The sequence below is a fragment of the Helianthus annuus genome, chromosome 7 (genome assembly GCF_002127325.2).
Source record: "Helianthus annuus cultivar XRQ/B chromosome 7, HanXRQr2.0-SUNRISE, whole genome shotgun sequence".
In the NCBI taxonomy this organism is placed as follows: domain Eukaryota; kingdom Viridiplantae; phylum Streptophyta; class Magnoliopsida; order Asterales; family Asteraceae; genus Helianthus; species Helianthus annuus.
The window spans coordinates 111,339,473-111,352,904 of NC_035439.2; the positions used below are offsets into that span (position 1 = coordinate 111,339,473).

At 33.9% G+C, this 13,432-nt stretch overlaps 2 protein-coding genes across 2 annotated transcripts; one reads left to right on the forward strand and one right to left on the reverse strand.

Moving 5' to 3' along the window:
* The first annotated feature begins 873 nt into the window (after window positions 1-873).
* On the forward strand, window positions 874-3,113 carry LOC110868315 (AAA-ATPase At3g50940). The gene is made up of 2 exons (XM_022117451.2): window positions 874-1,915; window positions 2,612-3,113. Exons 1-2 carry the CDS (start codon window positions 884-886, stop codon window positions 3,050-3,052), a joined length of 1,473 nt encoding a protein of 490 aa, XP_021973143.1. The 5' UTR covers window positions 874-883; the 3' UTR covers window positions 3,053-3,113.
* A 616-nt stretch (window positions 3,114-3,729) lies between these two features.
* Window positions 3,730-10,117, reverse strand: LOC110868314 (amino acid transporter AVT1C). The gene is made up of 13 exons (XM_022117449.2): window positions 9,827-10,117; window positions 8,292-8,485; window positions 7,100-7,422; window positions 6,812-7,026; window positions 6,646-6,669; window positions 5,886-6,066; window positions 5,588-5,810; window positions 5,355-5,490; window positions 5,241-5,260; window positions 4,571-4,716; window positions 4,440-4,483; window positions 4,003-4,065; window positions 3,730-3,906 (listed from the first exon to the last, which is right to left on the reverse strand). The coding sequence occupies exons 2-13, from the start codon at window positions 8,468-8,470 to the stop codon at window positions 3,811-3,813; spliced, it is 1,650 nt and encodes a 549-aa protein (XP_021973141.1). The 5' UTR covers window positions 8,471-8,485; window positions 9,827-10,117; the 3' UTR covers window positions 3,730-3,810.
* Between the last annotated feature and the right edge of the window lie 3,315 nt (window positions 10,118-13,432).

The window sequence follows — 13,432 nt, forward strand, 5'->3', positions numbered from 1 at the left end:
GCAACAAAGTTGCTGGAAAAAGTGACTTGTCGCGCCATGCAACAGCGACTGAAGTCACCATCGCGACACGCGAGAGCCCTCGCGGCCCGCGATAAATGAGGACTAGTCTGTTGCACCCCGCGACAGACCCCCAGACCTGGAAAAATTTTGTTAACTGCTGTTCAGCTTTTGGGACTTAATTATACACGTTATAAACACCCTAAAACTAACTCATTTCATGTTTTTTATGAAATGTAGGTATTATGTAATGTACCGGAGGTCGATCAAGCTCGATGAAGAACCGAACATGCCCAAGAATCAAGCTTCCGCGAATAGTTTCGTCGTCACTTTTAAACGGCGAATGTATTTACAAAATGTTGAAATGTTTTATCTTTTAAAATGTTTTAACAAACTCAAAAATTTCCAAGTGTATGTTAACCGTAAATACGCTAATATAGTCAAAAATCTATATGATAATCGTATAAATGGACTAAGGGTCTTACATCAAATTAGAAGAAAAATTATGTAAGAATAAAAAGAATAAATTTTAAACCAATAGAAATCCTCCATTTTATTTCATTTAATGTGTGTATTTAATGTTAGTAACAAGGGCATATAGGTAAATTTTTAATTGTAATTAATTAGCTAACTAATTAAACTTCTAACTCATTTTCAAATATACTATTTCAAGATAAAATAATTTAGGGTGAATAATAATTTTTGACATGTGTAGGATAAATTTTAATATATGTGTAAATTTTGAAATGTAACCGTAAATTTTTCCATTATGACATTTATTTTCTTTTTCTTCTATATTAAATTTATTAATTTTCAAATTGAACTTCCCTATATATATTAAGTTTATTTTTCTTCATTGCATAACCAACCACTTAAGACTTTCAAAATGCCTTCTTCCTTGTCAACTGAATCCAAAATTGACACGGCCAAAACAATCATTAACACTGTCGGTTCCATCGCGGCCGCGGTGATGGTAGTCCGCAGCGTCTCCCAAGATTACTTACCACCCGAGTTTCGAGAATACATGTATCTCGGCTTCCGTAACTTTATCTACAAGTTCTCCACACACCTAACAATGGTCATTTACGAATTCGACGGATTTAGCGACAACGAAATCTACAACGCCACACAACTATACCTCTCCACCCGCATATCCTCCAATATCCACCGTCTAAAGGTCACCAAAAACCCTAACGAACAACATATTAATGTTGCAATGGAAATCAACGAGGAGTATACAGATATTTATAATGGAGTCAAATTCATCTGGTCTTTAGTTTCCAAGAAGAAACCAACGAGAGAATATTACTCATTCAACGAAGACAGCGGATCTACACGATCTGATCTTCGATCGCTGGAACTCACGTTTCACCGGAAACACAAAGATCTTGCGTTAAACGATTACTTACCCTTTATAATTAAAGAAGCCAAAAAGAAGAAACAAAACGAGAAATCAGTGAAGCTATTCACGGTCGAGCAAAAGAAGAGTTATTCGAGCTACAAGACGTGGACATCGGTTAATCTGGATCATCCTGCTAGCTTTGGGACAGTGGCTATGGATACCGGAGTTAAGGAGATGGTGATGAAGGATTTGGATAGGTTTTTAGAGAGGCGAGAGTATTATCGGAGAGTTGGAAAGGCGTGGAAGAGAGGGTACTTGTTGTATGGTCCTCCAGGGACCGGGAAATCGAGCTTGATTGCTGCTATGGCGAATTATTTGAATTTTGATATATATGATTTGGAGTTGACGGATATTAACTCGAACTCGGAGCTCAGGAGGTTGTTGGTGGCGACCGCCAATCGCTCGATACTGGTGGTGGAGGATATAGATTGTTCTTTGGAGTTGCATGATCGGGTGGTAGCAGAAGGCGCGAAAGGTGTAGCTAAAAAGAGTCAACAAGGTGAAGAACGTTCCAAGGTTAGTATTATATAAGTATCATTTGATTTATTTATTTATTTTAAAGAGTGTGAGGATGGTAATTTGCTTTAGAGGTTTGTGTCGATTTACACTTAAGACACATAATTTACTTCGAGTACAACTGTGTGTTCTAATAAGTTCAATAAATTAGGAATGTTGAAAAAAAAAATTAAACACAACCACGTATTTTAAAAAAAGTAATGAATGAAAGTTATAAAAGATAAATTAAACTATTGGGTTAAAGACGTGTATTATTTATGTCGAGAAATATAATTAAATGCAACCGCATAATTGATTTTTAGAAAAAAAAAAAAGCAACGAAGAAAAGTTATAAGAGAAAAATAAAACTTTTTGTTTAAAGACGTATATTATTTATAGGATAAAGGGTGAATATGAATCTTAAAAAAGTTATAGTTTTTATTGTATAATAAAGGGTGAAAATGAAACTTAAAAAAAGTTACTATTCACCAAACTTGCGACTTTTTATTAGTTATTGGTTAATCAAAACTCAACAAGTCCTGGTCGACCGTAGTTTAACGGTTAAGACTAAGTAAACCGAACCGGTGGTGTGCCCGGGATGTTAGAATTTGGTGGGCACACTTGCTTGATTCACTCACTGACTTCTTACATTCAAACTCTCACAAATTGCTTTCATGATAAGAATATTAGTAATCTAACAACAATTATTTTGGTTAGGTAACATTATCAGGGTTTCTTAATTTCATTGACGGATTATGGTCAAGTTGCGGTGACGAGAGAATCATCATATTAACAACCAACAGGAAGGACAAACTTGATCCCGCACTCATTCGTCCAGGTCGTATGGATCTTCACATCCACATGTCGTACTGCACCCCAAGCGCCTTTCACATGTTAGCCTCCAACTACCTTAGTATCACCGAACACCATTATTTTGAAGAAATTGAGAACTTGCTATCCGAGGTGGAGGTTACCCCTGCTGAAGTAGCGGAACAACTTCTGAAAGATGACGACCCTGACATTGCTCTCAGTGGCCTCGTTGAGTTTTTCGATGTAAAAAGGAAGGAGAATGAGAAGGCCAAAGCAAGGTTAAAAGAAGAAGAATTGGCTATGAAAGAAAATGAAAAGAAGCCACAAGAGGATGAAAAGGATAATTAAGAAGTTTGAGTATTAATTATTTGAATATTGCAACAGGAATAAGAATGTATCTTGCATGCAATGTGTCATCAAGAACCATCATAAAACAAACTAGAAATCATCCAAAAAAAAATACTGCATATCTTTTGGAATAAAATCCAGCATATTTATATATAAAACAGGTTTATAAACTTCTCTACATAGCCTCATACCATTTACCATGTTCACTTACTAACTTCTCTACAAAAAAAATGATGGATCATTTACAATTCTCTCCTAACAAGATTAGAAAAATCGAGCCGGGGGTGTCACTGGAAGCAGCCTCTCTATTCCTACGGGGTAGATGTAAGGCTGTCTACATCTTACCCTCCTCAGACCCTACCTTTGCTTTGCTTTTGGTGGGATGTACTGAGTACGATGATGATGATGATGATGATGATGATAATGTATGAATATTAAAAAAGACGAGGGTCCCCATCTACAACACTATCTATGCATGTCTTATTTTACCAATTGACATCAAAAGCAGGATACTTCAAAATCCGTTGATAACAGTAAAATTACCAACATTTCATGAGAGGATATAAGAAAATGTTGATTGTGATATTGTCTTTAGATATAAGGTCAATACCATAAGATAAGAGAGATAAAATTCCATAGTAACAACAATCACAAAAAAAAAAAAAAAAAAAAAAACAGAACTAAATTTTTGTTCTATTTTTATGGTGACAGCAACAATAAAGCTTAACTAATAAAGGTATCAAATTAAATTAACATGATCAGGACAACTGATGAATAATTTCCAATATGGATGTATAGGTTCCAATAGCTGAGGAGATGATTCCAACCAAGATGATCAATGCACAGAATGACCCCTACCAACAAATAAAAAAACACGAGGCTGAATTAATAAATGAATGAATTACGCGTTGTTGATTGTACTACGCGTTAATTTGAATGCTAACTTATACCTGAAACCAGCTTATATTTCCCTTAAGGATGCTCAAAAAGCAAACGCATGGAAGTATCAACGTCTGTAACAATCATATATCTGTATAGTCAGTCACGTTGGTATATATAAAATACGGGTCAGGTTCAGTCTTGTAACTGGTTGACACGTTTATTTTATAACTTTTTAAAAATCATGGTGTGTCAAAATCTAAGAGTTAAAGAGAAATTGTGCCATATAGTTTAAACATAATTGTTTTGTAAGCATCTGTATTTTATGTTATAAATATGTAATTTTAGATGTTAATTTGAATAACATAAATAAAAATACTACTTTTCTGGGGTGCAGGCCATGTTCGTGTCAACCTGTGAACAAGCGTGTCATGTATGCGTTCGTGTCAAGTTCTACACATGAACATGACCCGTTTAACACCCCTACAGTGTGAAAAAAAAAGTATACCACTAGCATGGTCAGTAAAGATCCGACGAGTGACATTACAAGACCTGAATAAGATAAAACATCAAAACCTTTAGTTTATACAAGAAAAGAAAATGCATTTTTAGTATGGGTGTGTGTGGGGTTGAACTTACCAAAGAAGGGAATGGTGAGTGCTACAACCAAAATAGATAGCACCAAACCAGTTCTAATGACGATGGACCAGAAACGAGACTTCGCACGATTTGCTGGTAGCAATTCCTCGAGACTCATAGCCACCGGAGATATGGTCAACGCATATGTAGGTCTAGTCAAGGAAAAACAGTTAACTGATTGCCCCGTCCTTTCAAATATAGTTTAGTTCTAATTAGGGGTGCAAACGAGCCGAGATGAGCCCGAGCTCGAGCTCGTTTATTATCTAATAATTAATATATTAAACATAAATAATAGACTCATTTAGGCTCGCAAGCTTGATAAGTGAAGATCGGGCTCGTATACTTAACAAGCATATTTATAGGTTCGGGCTCGGCTCGTTTACTAGAGAACTTTAAATAAGGGGTAAATGTAATTAACTGTTAATAAAAACTAATATTATAATAAGGCTCGACAAGCCTGACGAGCTTCACATGCCAGGCACGAGCTCGGGCTCGATAGTCGATAGATAAACGAGCTTTGTTTTAGACTCAAGCTCGGCCCGGGCTCGATAAGGCTCGGCTCATTACGAGCTTTGTCTCGAGCCGATCTCAAGCAGCTCGCGAGCCGCTCGACTCGTTTGCCCCCCTAGTTCTAATAAATGAAGATTTTAGCTCATATTATAAAGGATATTTGGTAAATGGGTTGATTACCTGCAAAGAATAAATGGAGGATATAAATACACTAAAGTTTTGGAAAATAGATGTGTAATATTTACCATTTTACCATAATTTGTAGTTAACTTACGGTTGTCCACACAGCGATCTTGGAGACAACCAAATTCGTCGGCAAGTTAAGAGTGAACTGCGATTCTGTTGATTCGCCAAACATCATGTATCCCATTACAGCGACCGCAGCGTAAAGAACAGCACATATTCCAAAACTGCATAGACAACAGACAACATATCAATTATCAACAATGACTATAGACGCGCATATTGATCTTTTTCACGGTCAGCACAGGTACGTTAACAGTTTACCTGGCGAACAAGACCATAGGAAATTGCTTCCTGTTTTCCATAGATGTATAAATATTAGGAAAAATAGCGTGTCCAGAATAACAGTAGCCGTAAAGCCCTATAGCCACAGGGAAGCCGGAGAGGTTGAAGGCCTTTGTGGTTTCGATTTGAAAGCCGACTTTATCAACCAAGCCGACCCAAAACAAGCAAACGGCTACAAGAACCGACGCGATAACTCCACCGGCTGGATAAAAAGCGTTGACAAAGGTTAGAACATTTTAAAAAGTTAGAAGAATTGAAAATATTATGTAGCGCGTACCAGAGATGTAACTGAGAACACTCATGTCACGGAGACAAACTGTAGGAAGCACGGCAATACTGATGATAATAGCAAACAAATAATGTGAGTCGAGTATTAGTCCTCCGAGATTTAAATGAGCATTTGGAAACAGAGACGATAGATTGTCGCTCTCCAAGATTATATATTCAATGCAACATGCCTGCAGGAAATTCACACAAGTGTATCCACAGGTGACCGAATGTTCATACATAGTTTCAATTAACTTTTAACATTAAAATGAAAATAAATTTTGTGGATCACCTAAATGAAATACGACTAGATTCGTAATGATCAACAAATGCAAACTAGTATTTACCGTGCGCCTTGCGGCGGTATCAATACAGTACATTACTGCACTCGGTATAGGTGTAAAAGAAGGAAAAAAAGTAACTTTATTCAAGTTTAGGGACTGTATGATAACTTTAGTATTTTACCCCCGTGCGTTACGATGGTATCAGTACTCTACTGGCACTCGGTATAGTCATCAAAGAAAGAAAAAAAAAGTAACTTTATCGAAGTTTAAACGCTGTATGATAACTTTATTAAAGTGCAGAGGTGTAAACAAAAATGTAAAGTAACGATAAAAAGAAAAAAAAAGTCAAAGGAGGCTACCACATGGTCAGCAAAGAGTTGCTAATTAATATATATATATATATATATATATATATATATATATATATATATATATATATATATATATATATATATATATAATGTAATTTGAGACGAATATACTTACATATAACTCCACATACAAAATTACCTGCACCAAAACAAAAACAAAAACCAAAAAGAAAAAAATAGTCAGCAACTAGTCATAATGTAATTTTAGCAGTGATGTATATGCACTTTTCAAGTAATTAAGACGCAAACTATGACGCTTAATAATAATAATGTAAACTTACAGAAACGATTAGACGTCCTGTGGTGCCAAAGGCAGCCTGGCCGATATCTGGATAAGTCTCGAGGCCAGGATGACTATCTAAACAGTATCGAAGCAAGATACCGGTGTAGAAAGATAGGACAGCAAAGACGAATAATAATAATAATCCAACCCATCCTCCTTCTTTGGCTGCATAAGGAGTTGAAAGAATTCCTACTCCACAAAGAACATTTATGCCTGCACAAAATTATCATAAGATATATTAATTCGTTCCGATATAATAAAACATAATTATGTTTATGTTGCATACCATTAATCACAGATTGACCAAATGAGCTCTGCCTAGAAACAGGAAGCTCATGTGCAGCCTTAGAAGATTTCTGATAATGTGACAACTTCTTGGCGGAAGATTCACGTCGAGGAAGAAGAGAGTGTGAACTTCGTCTTTCTTGTGGCTGCTGGTTGTCTGTTACTTGTGGCAAAAAAGGCTTGCTCAAACTTGGGAGTATCTCAGGAGTATGTCTTTGTGTCAATGATGATGACAAAAACGAACTGCCTAATCGAGATAGCGTAGGAGTCCCTAGAAAGTTCAGACTCGGTGATGGTACGCTACTGTACAGATCAATCGATTGCCTGAAAACATTAAAAAAACGTGCCTAGTCAGCAGCCACATCAGAAAAACACTCATTCTTGAAAAAAACATCAAAATCTCTCCTAATAAATTAATTTAAATACACCTAAAAACATTACTGCATCATCACCCAATTTTTAAACTTACCTATCTCTATCTATATAATATATATTTACAAGGACAAGGGGGCCACCGTTTTGTTGTTTTTAGTTGTTTTTGTAGCAAAATGATTCTAAAAATGGGGCACAAAAACAAAGGCCCCAATAACAAAAAATGGATGATGTGGAAAATGAGTAAAAGCAACACTCAAAAAAATATTAGTGTGGATGCTCTAAGACTATGTGTAATGGTTTCACTAAAAAAAAAACGATTGCCGGTTTCTCATGGTAATTAAACAAAAGAAAAAAAAAATAAAAATTAAAGTGAAGTGTGTGCAAGTGATTAGTGAAAAGTTATGGACCCCACGCTAATCATTCAACCCATCCACCCCACACCTGTGATTCCACTCACGAAAAAACCACCCACGCCCAGGTCGGTGTTTCACGCCCAATTGGGTGACATGGCGATGGGCGTTAAACCACTACACTGCATCTAACTACTTTCTTTCGTATAACGGTACAACTAGCCCTTTCAACACACAACTTACTAACAATACTACCAATGTACCACCAAAAACCTTACTTTATGTTACAAAAAATTGCAGAACTCGCATAAATCTAAAAAAAAATAAAAACATCTAAACCCAAAAAGGGACAATCAATATTCAATATTCATACATATATATATATTCTCTACCTACTTATAACAGCAAAGATTAATCAAAATTATTAGCAAAAAAAAAAGAATCATAAAAGTGATAATATGAACATGCCTGTAACTTTGAGGCCATGAAGGGTTTAAAGAACTATGTTTACTCTGTTGTTGAGCATTATCATCAGAATAATTTGAACATTCTGATTCACTCTCATCATCTTCTCCCACAATAATATCATTATCTTCATCGTCATCACTCTCAATGTAGAAAGCTTGTTCTGATTCTGAGTTCTTCATTTCAGATCTCTAAAACTTCAACATAGAAAAGTTGGTTTTGTGAAAAATTATAATATCAGAATTACATTAAAAATTTACATTAATTAAGCCGTAAATTATGAAAATCAGATAAAATCATGATCGTACATGCATGATATCAGACGATCATTTTGTTAGAAATTTGTAACGGATACGCAGATTTATTAGGAAATCATATATTCAAGCATTGACTCCACTAAATCTGGATCAAATTAATAAATAAAAGAATTATAAAAACTAAACTAGCGGATTAAGGTCCACAAACTAAAGCAACTAGTTTTATACTTTTATACCCGTCCCCGGCCACCCGGGTACACCCATAGCAAAAGGCCACGCCCGTGATCGCAGACAACGCTGGTGACCCGGACCGCATTGGTGAAGCTTAGTGAGGGAGGGGGTCTTTCGGGAAAAAAAATTGTAGTGTAAAATATTGGATTTTGAAAGTCTGGCCCGTCACCAATTCCAAAGGAAACCCACTGCTCTAGTAAAACCCTTGGCTCGCGAATGACATTTTACGAGACTCTAACGGTCAAACTGATGACCTCCCCTCCCCTAAAGTAAGTCACCGGTAGGGGTGTAAACGAAACGAGTCGGGCCAAGCCGGAGCCCGACTAGGTTCGAGCTCGGCTCGTTATGTTTTTATAAAGCTCGAGTCGGTTCAAGCCTACTTCTTTGAGCTCAAGCTCAGCTCGCGAGTAAAACCCAAAACTTGAGCTCGGCTCGAGCTATTTCGAGAACAACCTCAAACGAGCTAAAAGCTCGGCTCGAACTCGCTTCAATATCGATTAAGCGAGCCAAAGCTTAGCTCGAGCTCGACTCACCAATGTTATCATCATTGCTATTATATTATATTATATACAAAACTAAAATTTTGTTTGAGTTCGTTTAAGCTATTCCAGGCTCGAGCTTGAGCTCGGGCTCATTAAGGCTCGGCTCGTTCGAGCTTTTAACTGAGCCGATCACGAGTTGCTCTCGAGCCTCTGGGCTTGTTTACACCCCTAGTCACCGGGCACCGCAAGAGAAAGTCACCTGTCTGGTTTCAAAAATTTATAATAATCAAACTCAACACCAGGTAGCTAGGACCAGGCATGTTCTTCATGAAACTAACGGAATTGTTAATCACAAAATCTAGATAAAACTATGAGTAAACAAAAAAAAAATTCATTTATCGCATAATTTCAACTCAAAACATTAGTTCAGTGTCAATGATAAAACTGTTCCTCTTTCAATAACTACTTAACAAAACAACTTATTTAAGAGATTCATAACTTTATATATTGATATAATTAGCTGCAAACAAGAATCTAGATGAATAAAATTGGAGCTATTAATGTTTACCTTATGAAATATTGAAACAGAGCTTCAGGTTGCAGAGAAAAGATTAACAGCAGGCTGTTCTCTTTCTTCTATGTTTACTTCTGGTGATAATTATATGCTATGCTGAACCTGACTGTCATTTATAGTAAAGTAACCATTGTTGTCACCTCTCTCTCTCTCATAAGTTGTGGGTTCACTCTCATGGGATTGTAGCTCATAGAGTAGAAGACAAGATGCGTACATTGTATCTAATTGGTCAGTGTTTTGTTGTGTCCAACTATTAACTATACATACACCCAACAACACTATCTTTTCACATCCAATATAGATGTGTATATATATATATAGGGAAAGGATCCACTAAAAAGTAAATTTTGTCTAAGTAGCTTAAAAAAGATTGTGATGATAATATGTGGTATTCCTAATAAGTAGGAATAAAGGGCATTTTGATCCTTATAAATAGGAGTGAAAATGGCATGTGACACCTTTTTTTTTTAAAATACAACAAAAAAAATCTAATAAAAAAAATCTAGCACAAAAAATCTAATACAAAAAAAATATAGCACAAAAACATAGTACAAAAAATATAGCACAAAAAATGTAGTACAAAAAAATATACCACAAAAAAATCTAGTAAAAAAAATATAGCACGAAAAAATTCAGCAAAAAAAAAATGTAGTACAAAAAAAATACAGCACAAAAAAATGAGAAAAAAAATTTAAGACAAAAAATTTCAGCACAAAAAATTTAGCACATAAATATAGTACAAAAATCCAGCATAAAAATGTTATACAACATAGAAATACAACACATTTTAGTGGGTTTTTTTAGTCTTCATATTTTATATAGCAATATGGTACTCAAATTAAACATAAAAAGACGCTCGTATAAAAAAGTTATGAACGTTTAAAAATGGGGGTGGAATATGTATGTGTATTGCATGTGGAGAGCAAAAGTCCATAAATAAGATTTTCCCTGGATACCCTTCCACCCCTCCTTTCTCATACATTTTCATCTTAACCATTGATTTGAAAAAAAAAAATAGTTAAGATTCCTTCTCATCCTACTTAGGCAAAATAAACTTTTTATTTGATCATACCCATATATATATATATATATATATATATACTAGCTTATCACCCGTAGGGATGGCAAAAAAGCCCAAGCCCGACGGGTATATCTGTAACCCGAAACATACGGGCCGGGTGTACCCGAAGCCCAATGATTATGGGGCGGGTACGGGCTTAAAAATAGAAAAAATTCGGGTATGGGTATGGGATTTTGTGATACCCGCCCGATACCCAGCCCATTTATCCGAATAATATCCGAAAGTATCATATTATAGATTTCCATATATATAAACTTAGTACATGTACTTATTACATTCTCTATAGGCATATGTGGATATGTATATGGCAAGTGTTTAGTGAACATATAACTTATTTTTGAGCATGTATATTGGATATGAAAGCTATCACCCTTTATTATGTGGATATTTTATGCAATTAGGTGGTCCTGATACAATTACTTAATTAAGCAATCGTTTTAATTTAATTTAGTATGTGTGGTCTGAATATGATATGTAAGTTATTAATTATATTTTCATTTGTTATAGTCATTAAAATAGTAAATTATATAAACATCAAAGTAAAAATTGCACATTTGTCCCAACGGGTGATTTTAAGAAATTAACGGGTATACCCGATACCCGCGGGTATGCCCGATACCTGACGGATAACGGGCCGGGTATGGGACAAAGAATTACAACTGGGTACAGGCCAGGGATTACCAATACCCGGCCCAAGCTCAGCCCATTGCCATTCCTAATCACCCGGGACTACTTCCCGGGTTTAAGAATGAGATAAATCATAATTATAAGTGTATAAATAAAATAAAATACAAACACAGTGCATGTAGGCTTATGGGTTAGAGCAAGTTATATATATTAATGATTAATATATATATATATATATATAGTAAATTACTGTTTTGGCCTCTGTGGTTTAGCCAGTTTAACTATTTCAGTCCAAAAAGGAATTTTTTAACATATAGACCCCGATGTTGCATTTTATAACAGTTTTGGCCGCTGACACTAACTTTGTTACTTTTTTGCAGTTAAGTGTAAGGGTAATTAGGTCATTATATACCTTAGGGGTTGTTTTTTTATAATTACAAAGTTCTTTTAATATTTAAGAGATTATTAATACAATTACTCAAGTTTTTTTTATTATTTTGTTATTTTCACGATTATTATTTAACAAAATATGTTTTATATATACAAATAAATATATACTTTCATTAAACGTTTGTTTTTTGTAAACATCATTTTTAAAATCATTTGTTTTCAACCTTTTTAAAATCATATATCGTTTTTAAAAATATTCATTCTTAAACCGCTTGTTTATTAAAATCGTTCTTTTTAAAGTTGTTTGTATTTTAATGTTTTTCTTAAACGATTCATCTTATACTGTTATTTTTAAAATCATTTTTTAGCTTTTTTAAACAATTCTTTATTTTAGTCATTAATTTTTAAAAGCTTTTCTTTTTAAACCATTCCTTTTAGAACCGTTTTTGATATTGTTCATTTTTAAAACTTTGTATTAAGTTTACTTATACCCGTTAGGGAAAAATAACTTCAGAAAATGAATGATTTCAAAAATCGAATGAATTTAAAAATGATTGATTTTAAACGAACGAGTGGTTTAATAAATGAAGATTAAAAAAAATGATGTTTATAAAAAAACAAAACCTTAAAAAAATAAGTTAACAAGTGTAAGCAACTAAAAATGCACGAATTATTTAATAAACGAAAGGTGAAAAAAATAATGAATTTTGAATAAACAAACGATCCAAAGAAAAGAAAGATTTGAAAAAGAAACAAACTATTCTAAAAAAAGTTTGAAAAAAGAACGATCTTTTACAATTTTTTTATTAGAATGTTTCTTTTTTTTCAAATCTTACATTTCTTTTGGTTTTTATACACGTCGTTTTGTAAAATTTAATAATGAACGACCTAAAAAGTGAGTAGTTTATAAGCGTTTAAAAAATAAATGATTTAAAAAATGGTAAAAAAGAAGTATTAAAAAAAATCCAAAATACAAACGACTTTAAAAAGAACGATTAAAAAGGAACAATTTTAAAAACGATAGGTGGTTTAAACAAAATGTAAAATAACAAATTATTTTTATAAAACAACTTTTATAAAAATAAACGATTAATGAAAATACATATTTATTTGTATATTTAAAACGTATTTTGTTAAATAATAATCGTGAAAATAACAATAACGAAATAATAAAAAAAACCTTGAGTAATTGCATTAATAATCTCTTAAATATTAAAAGAACTTTGTAATTATCATAAACAACCCCTAAGGTATATAATGACCTAATTACCATTACACTTATTTGCAAAAATAAAGTAACCAAGTTAGTGTCAAGGGCCAAAACCATTATAAAATGTAACCTCGGGGTCTGATATTTTAAAAGATTTCTTTTTTGGGCTGAAATGGATAAACTGGTTAAACCACAAGGGCCAAAACAGTAATTTACTCATATAAATAAAAAAATACACAAAAATTAACATATTAACAATTGCAACTAATCAGATTTTTAATATAGAATTCTC

What these genes read in the sequence shown, in the direction of transcription:
- LOC110868314 (XM_022117449.2), bottom strand. Translation starts at nt 8,470, where the DNA reads ATGAAGAACTCAGAATCAGAACAAGCTTTCTACATTGAGAGTGATGAC. An exon ending in AGATCGCTGTGTGGACAACC is followed by an intron (nt 5,261 to 5,354) that starts GTAAGTTAACTA and finishes TATTCTTTGCAG; the next exon opens with GTAATCAACCCATTTACCAA. An exon ending in GTAATCAACCCATTTACCAA is followed by an intron (nt 4,717 to 5,240) that starts ATATCCTTTATA and finishes GACTAGACCTAC; the next exon opens with ATATGCGTTGACCATATCTC.
- LOC110868315 (XM_022117451.2), top strand. Translation starts at nt 884, where the DNA reads ATGCCTTCTTCCTTGTCAACTGAATCCAAAATTGACACGGCCAAAACA. An exon ending in AAGGTGAAGAACGTTCCAAG is followed by an intron (nt 1,916 to 2,611) that starts GTTAGTATTATA and finishes TATTTTGGTTAG; the next exon opens with GTAACATTATCAGGGTTTCT.